Source organism: Austrofundulus limnaeus, unplaced genomic scaffold (assembly GCF_001266775.1).
Source record: "Austrofundulus limnaeus strain Quisiro unplaced genomic scaffold, Austrofundulus_limnaeus-1.0 Scaffold7, whole genome shotgun sequence".
In the NCBI taxonomy this organism is placed as follows: domain Eukaryota; kingdom Metazoa; phylum Chordata; class Actinopteri; order Cyprinodontiformes; family Rivulidae; genus Austrofundulus; species Austrofundulus limnaeus.
This window is the reverse complement of record NW_013952409.1, coordinates 2,939,936-2,950,351: the sequence shown is the minus strand read 5'-3', so window position 1 is coordinate 2,950,351 and position 10,416 is coordinate 2,939,936. Positions and strand designations below refer to the sequence as shown.

Sequence of the window (10,416 nt, the reverse complement as noted above, 5' to 3'; positions counted from 1 at the left end):
CACACACACACACACACACACACACACACACACACACAGGATGATTTTTAAGGTTAAATTTCTAGTATTATACATGAATAAATAAAGTACTTCCACAAAGTCTAACTTTCTTAAATGGAACAAATGATAAAACCGGACAAAGATAAAACTCTTCCACTGTGCTGGTGACTCTAAGGCTCCTTCATTTTAAGCACTGGGACAATCCAAAATAACAGACCCTTCTATAAATATTTAATTAGAATTTAGATCAGAAGGCTGCTTCAGAATAGTCCAATATTTAGTTCTGGTTTTAGTTGTGTTTTGGGTCATTACCCTGTTGATTTCTAACACTGAGCAGAACTTTCCCCTGCAGAACGCCTTGATAGTCTTGAGATTTCATTGTAACATACGCAGATAACTTCATCCTTTAGAGCAGTGATTCCCAAACAGGGTTACGCGATCACATTACAGGAGATGTGGAAAAATTTCCCAGGTGTGTAAAAAAAATAGAATAAAATCGGACTGAGGTATGTAGGGCCCGATGATTTCCACAATGTGGAAAATGCAAACAGAATCACAAAACTGGCATGAAACGGAATCCTGTATAAAACAAAAAATCTCATGGCATTTGCTCATTTGAAGTATTTGATGTATTTTGGATCCTGCTGCTTCCTGCACCTGCCATTACCTGGTTCATTTATTTAATTACTTATTCCCTTTCAAGGCAACATTTTTATCTTTATGTTTGAGTTGAAAAGAATAAAACGTCTGAGAACTAAACGTTCTAGGGTGTTAAAGAAATAATTTTCATTAAATAATCAGTTGTTTTACATTATAGTTTTGGAGAATCATCACTACGTTTGACTGAAGGGGTACTAGTGGTATGGCAGCGTGGCTCAGGGGGTACACAACTCTGAAAAAAGTTGGGAACCACTGATTTAAAAGGTCAACTGAAAAAAAAAGTATTTTGTACAGATCAAAACTGATTTGACTGATTTTTTTCTTTAAAATCAGATCAGTTATCTAAGTATGCTCAGCCCCATTTACGCTTGCACAGAACAAATACACAAAGAGTGAGAGTCAGACATGACTCAACATGACTTTACTTCACTACGCAGTGAATTTACTCACTTAAAATTCCTGGGAATCAAACCGTCACATTAATCCTACTCTAAGCAGAGTACATCTGTACAACCAGAGTAAAACAGGCAGAGTATCACTGACAGTACTCCTAATCTCTTCCTGTTTGCTTCCAACTTAAACTCACTCGGTCCGTAATCTCAAGCTGGATTATAGTAATGCGTGGGATTTCTGTGGGCATAAATGCACAGCGATATCTGCCGCCTGGAAACTGACCTCAGAGTGTCGATGAGTTTGCGGTAGTCTACAGGCGGAGGGTAGATGACTTCCTCGATGACCTCTCTGTCACAGTGAGCGTAGGCTGTGGAGACGTGAATGAAAACCTCCAGGTGCTTCATCCTGTGGGCCAGAGCCAGCATCTTCTGTGTGGCCAGGACGTTTAGCTGCATCGAGTCTCTGAAAGAGGCGGTCAGTGTCAGTCAGTGAAATAAACAGGAGGCCTGGCACCATGTCGTCCTTATTCACTCTCAACACGGTGAATTTTTTTCTAAATGCTTTCACATCACATTAATGAGGACACAATAAAACTAACAAAAGCTTTTCTTAAAGGCTGTGAAAATAAAGCCTCAGCTGTAGCGGTGTCTTTGCTTCAGCAGAAAACGCGAGGCGAAGCGTGCCAGGTGTTTTGTTTCTCTGCTTCCTGCAAACAGCAGGAATCATCTGTCAACACTGGTGCTTTCACTGCCCAGCCGAGAAAACAGTCAGAAATATCCCACGGTTTCCTGCCTGATCATCAGTTACTTCCATGGAGTTGTGCAGCATAGCAGAAAGCAAAAATAAAGAAGTAAAGTGATAAAACTAAATAAAAAGACCTACTTGAGCGGCTCGTTGAAGCGCACGGTGGCGGCGCAGTGGAAGATGACGTTGATGTTTTCCACCAGGAAGCTCTGATCCTCTTTGCTCAGATCCAGCTCCTGCAGAGTCAGGTCGCTGTTCACCGCTACGATCTTCTCTGCAAAGTCTGGCTGCTCTGCTTGTAACTTTTCAAACAACTGAGAGGAGAACGTATCAAGTCAAACTGATGCTTGAGTTTTGGTACACAGCAAACAAACAAACAAACAAACAAATAACTCTTTTGAAACTTTTTAAAGCTTTTGTGGCTCATTCTTTTTTAGTAATGTGGAAATTCAAATGATAAAAAGTGCTTCAAGCACCAAAACTACCAAATAATCTGATTTTATATTGAATCACTGAATAATTGTTTACATTGATCAGCAACCCTATCTGCTGCCCCTCATGTCAGCTTTAAAAGGATCCATGGTTAGTTGTAACATTAGACTTTATTTGATAAACATTTATTTTAACTGTAAAATAAAGACTGTAAAAATACTGTAGGCTTTTTAGGTTTTAAAATTTTTAAAATATATTTTAACATGGACTGAGTCATTTTATTTACACGCAAAGCATTCTGGGTAAATGATGACGTAGATAGGTCCTGGGTGCGAGGCTGCTAGCGAGCTATATCCACCCTGAAGGTTAATCTTGGACAATATCTGATGATCGACTCTTTTAAATGAAACCAGAGAGCGTTGACAGAGAGGAGAAGGTAGAAATGACTCAGCCTGGAACTGAAAATATGGATGGAGGACAACAGAGCTGCTTCATGGAAGAACAACCTCAGCTTAGCCTGTTAGCCTTCATGCTAGCATCGATGCTATCATCATATACGTATATGTATTAGCTCAGCGCTACACATTCCCCTCTTGTCACTGAGGCCCTCCATCCATATGAGAGAGGGGAACGCAAAAATGACTCAGCTGCAACTGAAAATATGGATGGAGGACCTCAGTTTAGCTTGTTTGTCATGCTAGCGCTGAGCTAATACATATAAGGCAATATAGCGTCTGTGTTAAAGCTAACAGGCTGAGGTTCTTCTTCCATGAAGCAGCTCTGTTGTCCTCCATCCATATTTTCAGTTCCAGGCTGAGTCATTTCTACCTTCTCCTCTCTGTCAACGCTCTCTGGTTTCATTTAAAAGAGTCGATCATCAGATATTGTCCAAGATTAACCTTCAGGGTGGATATAGCTCGCTAGCAGCCTCGCACCGAGGACCTATCCACATCACCATTTACCCAGAATGCTTTGTGACTCAGTCAGTGTTAAAATATATTTTTAAAAATTTACAAAACTAAACACCCTACAGTATTTTTACAGTCTTTATTTTACAGTTAAAATACATGTTTATCAGATAAAGTCTAATGTTACAACTAATCGTGGATCCCTTTAAAAACTACATACAACAATAAATAATGGCATTTGGACTAATTATAGGTAATGATACCTATAATTGCTGCTTGGTAGGCTTTCAGGAAAAGTTTGCAGCATTATGCTGCGTTCCGTTTACATCATATTCTGGGAACTGGTAAATGGTAGTGACGTCATTTCCCAACAAACCACATGAAACTGCATTCCAGTTAGCTGACAGGAGATTGTATTGCTGCCGCTAATCTAGCTACAACACTGCTACAATGTAAACAATGATGAAAAGAGAGCTGTACTCTACACGTCAGGCAAATAAGCATTGATTTTAACACGTACAGTATTGCACAGAAAACACACTACTTGTGCGAGTGATTAAACATGCACAAAAATTAAGAAAGATAACAGTAAAAGTTACGGAGTTCACTTTCTAACGCTGCTAGTAGCCGCCATCTTGAAATCGAAACTGGGGGCAGTTTCATTTTCTTCCACTATACGAGTAGAATATAACCACTGGAGGGGGCGTTCCAGTTTAAATCAAACAATGGGAACAGGGAAATTTCCACTTCCCAGGACTACTGGAACGCAGCATTAGTCTGAACAGAAAGCAGAGCTCTTTACATTTCACACACACCACACCCCAACTGTATCACACTGTCAATAAAAGTCAGTGACCCAGTTCTACAAGCTGCTATACGTGCTCATACCATCACAGCACCTCCAGCACATTGTCAAACATTTCTTTTTAGTATCTGTGCGTCTCATCACCATGATTCAAGCTTTTATTTGTTGCTTTCATTACTGAGCAAACCTCTCCGTTTCTGAAATAAATTCTCTAAATTTATTGTGAAGGTCACCGTAAGATAGCGTTATCTTGTTCTATACGTGTCCAGGTTAACTGCTATTTTAGCCTTTAATAGATGAAAGTATTCAGATCATTTAAGAGAAGGGCGTTATGACTTCTTGTTTTGTAACTTTTGTTTTATCATTTTTCACAGCTCATTTCAGCAGAGTCATTCAGCCCTCAGCAGTCCTCCAGTTTTATCTTTTTGGTCCATCTGCCAAAAGGTTACGATTCACTGAGACTAGCAGTAGGTTCACATGCTTGCAAAGACTTTCAGCAACTTCTCTCCTTCCACAGCTCCCTGATAAGACCCGCTCAGCCCCCTCTCAGAGCCCACCTCTCACCTTGCAGTTGATCATGTCAGCGACGCGGGCCTGAGGACTCTGCCCTGCCTTTGACCTGACCATCACATAGACGGCGCCGACCTCCGGGCAGGACCTCAGCAGCTTCTCCAGGAGCACCTTTCAATAAGAATGAAGAGAAATTAAAATACAAAAAAAAAAAAATCATTTTTAAATCTGAAGCATCCAAACTGACTCAAATCCAACAATAGTCTCTCTGTTTAACGAAACATGATGGTGAGGTCATGTGGAAGATTTGAGACACCAGGTCTGCTGTTAAATCGAGAACTGCAGCTCTCAGTTTAAAACATGGCACGGTTCTGATTTTAAAAACTTGTTATTCCTGCTTCATGTCGGGTTTAAAATCAGAATAACAGGACGTGTTGTGAACCGTTCAGGTCAGCAGCCTGTCACATGTTTTACATTCATTATGTTGGTAGCAGCAGGAAACAAACCAGATTTCCAAGCAGCATCTCTGAGCAGCTTTACAACGTATCCTTTCCAGCTAAAGCACTTCCGTACCTTCCCCATGAAGCCTGTTGCTCCAGACAGCAGCACTTTTTTCCCCGTGTAGTATTCTGGGATGTTCACCATGATGGCTGCAGACTTGACTTGGGGAGTTCCTTGATGGCACTCCCACCTGCAGAGACAAAAAAGAAATAGTTTTTTTTTAATTATTCAGAGAGAGAGAGCTTCCCCTCTACACGGAGATGAACCACAGCTCTGCTGCTTCGATGTCAGGCGTGAGGCTTCGAGGGATTACTGACGCCTGTCAAACCTGTCTTATGTTGAGTGGAGTTATTTTTACAATGAACCTGCTGTGCTCTGTCAGGAACACATAACGGGCAAAGAGACAAAGATTCCAACAGACCAAATGGAGACCGAGAACAAAATCTGAAAGAAAAAAAAAGCCTCAGTTTACCTGAGTAGTTATATTAATTTATTTATGCTTTTCTAAAGTGAGCGGTCACAATCAAATCCATCCAAATGAGATCAACAGTACTTCTAGGACAGATTTTCATGTTTAACTGGTGTAATTTGAATAAACTGAAGCTGTTTATGAAGCTTCACTATTTATACGACGTGCGATTGAGGAAGAACTTTGTGGTTTTAAACTGTTTCTTCTTTTAATCGATGTCTTGGAGTGCAGAGAGAAACAACGTAGGCATTTTGATCCAACTAAGTAAATAAAATTATGCACAATATCATGAGATATCACGATGGCGTTGAAACCACAAGCAGCCTGGTGAAAACACAGTGTGACAAAAGACACGCGTACAAACAGGAGCTTATCAGTCAAATTCTGTTTGTTTTTAAGAAGAATGACTCCGTCAAAGAGATTAACAGGCTGTTCAGGAGATAACGCCTGTAATCATTAATTCAAATAACTTTCTTATGCAAGACTGAGTGACTTTGTATCACTGAGTCCAGCTCTGAACGAGCCAAAACTTCAAATTAAAAAGTAAAACCATGAAAATAAATACAGTACAGCTGTTTGAGTCTGTTTGAAATATTATTTAAAATGTCCAGATCTCAACTGAATAAAAGTTTTAAACAAATAGAAATTAACTTTTTGATTTTCAACAACTTCTGTTTGGATCATTTCAAAATAAGACTCTAAAAACTCTGCAATCAGGAGAGTTACTATATTCTTTTTTAACAAAAAACTGATAAAAACAGGAAAATTACTGTATTTTTACTACAGTTGGACTGATTTCTTTCATTATTACAAACTCATGTGTAAACTTCTCTTTAATAGCTTTGAATTATCAACAAAAAACAACAACACGATAAATCTAAAGAAATAGAATAAACAGTTTAAAACAAAATAAAAATCTTGCCATCTACAGTATATATGCTGCCTGTGAATTCTGCCGTCACACACACTGCTCCCGTTTCTGCCCAGCAGAGGATTAAAAACGATCAAAAAAACCATTAATTATTTGAGGAACGGGGACATTAATAGAGTATTTCACGCTGCTATGACAACAGCTCCACTACGACTGCGTGGGCTTTGTGACTCCTGTGGAACGAAGCGAGGAAAGCTCGCTGGATCTCGGCTCAGTGCAAAGCTGCAGATGAATCGTTTGCCAAGTGGCCGAGTCCAGCTGAGCTCCTGTCGGAGCTTCGCTGTGACTCCGGTCAAACGAACACATCAGAGGTACAACTAAGTACCAACGGTTTTCATCAACGCTGCAGAGAAACAACGTTTAGATGTAGATAAGTACCTCATGCAACTCAGTTAAAGCAGTTGCGATATTTCAACATGTGTGATGCTAAAATATATATATATATATATATATTTTTTTTTTACACAAAATAAATCAATCAAAGAATAATAAATAAAGACATTCAACTATCTTTAATTCTTTTTTTGCATGGACTATTTTTCAGATACCACCATCTTTGCCTAGTCAAAGCATCATGGTCCAGTTTGGGGGGCATCCGGTGCCAGTGTGTAAAACTGAACGACGGTGAAAATAGGTTGTGGAGATCGATGTGCCGTGTTGTGTTTATGTGCAACAAATGATCACAGAGACGTGAAAAACTTTGTTAAAATAAGCCTGCTTTTTATGTACTGAAAAGAAAATATATAAAATAATAAAAACATAAGAAGATTGTCGCTGCTTGGTCGAGTAACATAGATCTAGTGCTAAATATATTGTTTACAGTGTTTGCCAACTACAGATCATTTTGACCACTTAATATTACAAATATAAGTAAGGACTATATTAAAACTTGAACACATCTATCTAATGGTGTACAGTTTATTAATTAACAATATACAGCATGCAGAAGACTACAGACCACAATATCAAGTGCATTTTAGGGCTGTGTTTTGGTAAGAATTTGGCGATACGATACATATCATAACAAAGGGGTCACGATACGATATATCCCGATATATTGGGATACTGTAAGCAAGGCAATATATTGCGATTTTTTTGTCCAAAAATTCTATTAAATAAAAACCTCTTACTGAAAAAAAGAAAAAAGAAAAGCTAATGTTTACTTACAATGCTAATGCTACCCTTACTCTCTGGCACTCAAGAGGTAGAGGAGCCAAATGGCTGGCTCCCTGCTGCCAACTAGTGGTCAGAGGCTGAACTACAACATAAAAATGAACGGTTGGTAAGAAGGTTGACATTTTAAACCTTAATTAAAAATCGATACAGGGCTTTAGAATATCGATACAGTATCGGGAAATGAAATATCGCAATATTTCAGTGTATCGATATTTTCTTACACCCCTAGTGCATTTACCACCATTAAAACAAAAACACATACTTTGAACTAATATAAATAATATTTATACCAAATTGTGTGTGGCCAAGAAGGATACTCTGCATTTAATGACTCACAGGTCGGCTTGCCTCAAGATTATATGTTTATCTCTCAGTCCCACTGGTCATAATGCTGTTATGATCACTGTATACTGGGATTTTCTCCACCAGTAGATTTGATAATGTGGGCTACTAATAATTAATACATTATACTTAGTTAAATTATTTTTACTACAGTATAATCTTACCTCCATTTAGCATCTTCGGATTGCTATTTTAGGCAATAATCCCAGCATTTGAACAACGTAAAAGTTCAGGACAAGTGTGTCCTGTTTCTAATTAGATGTTGGCCCATCAATAATCAAAATTAAGATGTGCAACAATCCAATTTTTAAAGTTTGACAACGTGTCTCATCATTAACTTTTCTTTCGGTTGCCTCCAAACAATCCCACAAACACTTGTTCGCCGTTTCCAGCAGGCGGCGCTAAATCCACGAAACAGTCACTTGAAGTTTTGCCAATGTCCTCATGTTATCATTCACGATATACAGTGGATATAAAAAGACTACACACCCCTGTTTAAATGCCAGGTTATTGTGATGTAAAAAGAATGACAGCAAGACAAACATTTTCACAACTTTTTCCACCTTTAATGTGACCTACAGCCTGTACAGTGCAGTCAAAAAACAAACTAATCTTTCAGGGAGGTGAAGTAAAAATAAATAACTGAGATAGTGCGGTTGCGTAAGTGTGCACAACCTTTTAGAACTGGGGGTGTGGCTGTGTTTAGATTTAACCAATTACATTCAAACTCGTGTTAAATTGGAGTCAGCACACACCTGTCACCAATTAACGTGCCTCTGATAAAGTTCAGCTGTTCAATATCGGCCGATACCGATATGAATACCGATATATCGTGCATCCCCACAACAAAGTATTAGTTTAAGGGTGTGCATATTTACGCAACCAGAAGTTTATTTTATATTTTTCTGCTTTAAAGGTTTTAGTTTTCTTTCCAGCTGTATTGTACAGGTTAAAGGTCACATTAAAAGTGGAAAAAGTTGTGAAAATGCTGGTCATGCAGTCATTTTTTTACATCACAAAAACCTGGCATTTGAAAAGGGGTGTGTAGACTTTATAAATCTACTGTAAATTGACAAAAACGCTCATGAAAACCAATTAAACCATATTTCAGTTCGAAACATGTGTGCAAAATTATCTTATTTTAGATTCAGATAAAAACACTGTTGTTACATTTTACTGTCTGGCTGTAGCCAGTACACAGAAGAGCCTCCATCTTGATGCCACAGCGTACGACCACAAAACCTAACAAAAAAATGTGTCCCTCAGAGTGAAGATGCAACGTCAGCTACCGAACTTCCTTTTTAAGTAAACAAAAAGGCCAGAAGTGAAAAAAAAATGCAGAAGTGGTGAGACGGTGCTGATAATTTCAGAGAGGCATCAGAACAAAGCGCAGCCTTCAGGGCTGAATTTAAAACTATTTATGCTAGGTTTGCAAACAAAAAGGTAAAATCCAACAGCGCTCTGCAGCAGAGCCTCATAGTTCCCAACCAGAAGGGAGGTTTGAGTTCAGCCTGATTTACAACAAGTCAAAGTTTCATGTTTCAATTAACGGAGCAAAGATCAGATCAAAGTTTAGGAGCTTTAATTTTCAGCTGTCAGACACTAAACCATGGATCCAGAGAGCGAATGAAGCGAAACAATGAATCAATTTGTAGAAACTAATTAGGGGTGTAAGAAAATATCGATGCGCTGAAATATTGCGATATTTCATTTCCCGATACTGTATCGATATTCTAAAGCCCTGTATCGATGTTTAATTAAGGTTTAAAATGTCAACCTTCTTGCCAACAGTTCATTTTTATGTTGTAGTTCAGCCTCTGACCACTAGTTGGCAGTAGGGAGCCAGCCATTTGGCTCCTCTACCTCTTGAGTGCCAGAGAGTAAGGGTAGCATTAGCATTGTAAGTAAACATTAGCTTTTCTTTTTTTTTTTTTTCAGTAAGAGGTTTTTATTTAATAGAATTTTTGGACAAAAAAATCGCAATATATATCGCAATATTTTGCCTTGCTTACAGTATCGCAGTATATCGGGATATATCGTTTCGTGACCCCTCTGTCATGATATGTATCGTATCGCCAAATTCTTGCCAATACACAGCCCTAAAACTAATGTCTTGCAAAACTAAAACTCATGACTCGTGATTTTGTTCGATGAAATGTAACACATATCTAAACCACGTTAATTAGCTCGTGCAGCAGCAGTTTAAACTCGTCACGCACTTGGACCTGCCAGCCCTTGTGTGTAGTGCTTCCCTGTCCTCTTTAAACCCAGCCAGCCAGTCAGGGCAGATAGCTTCCCATCCTGAACCTGATTCTGGAGGTTTCTTCCTGTTAAAAGTGAGTTTTTCCTTCCCACTGTCACCTGTGTGCTGCTCAGGACGGGACTCTGTGACAAAGTGGAGACTCGACACAATCTGCTGGTGTCCTTGCTTAGACAACCTTTCTTTAATGGCATTTTATAATATACAGTGGTTTGCAAAAGTATTCATACCCCTTGAACTTTTCCATATTTTGTCACATTACAACCACAAACATAAATATATTTC

The 10,416-nt window shown here is 38.8% G+C and overlaps 1 protein-coding gene across 1 annotated transcript in view; it reads right to left on the bottom strand.

Annotated features, from left to right (window-relative positions):
* far1 (fatty acyl CoA reductase 1) overlaps nucleotides 1–10,416 on the bottom strand; it is a gene marked incomplete in the record, with an annotated part of 29,602 nt that overhangs the window by 11,750 nt on the left and 7,436 nt on the right. The window contains 4 exon segments of the mRNA XM_014033185.1: nucleotides 1,336–1,515; nucleotides 1,936–2,111; nucleotides 4,507–4,623; nucleotides 5,026–5,143. Coding sequence (XP_013888639.1) covers nucleotides 1,336–1,515; nucleotides 1,936–2,111; nucleotides 4,507–4,623; nucleotides 5,026–5,097 — 545 coding nt within the window.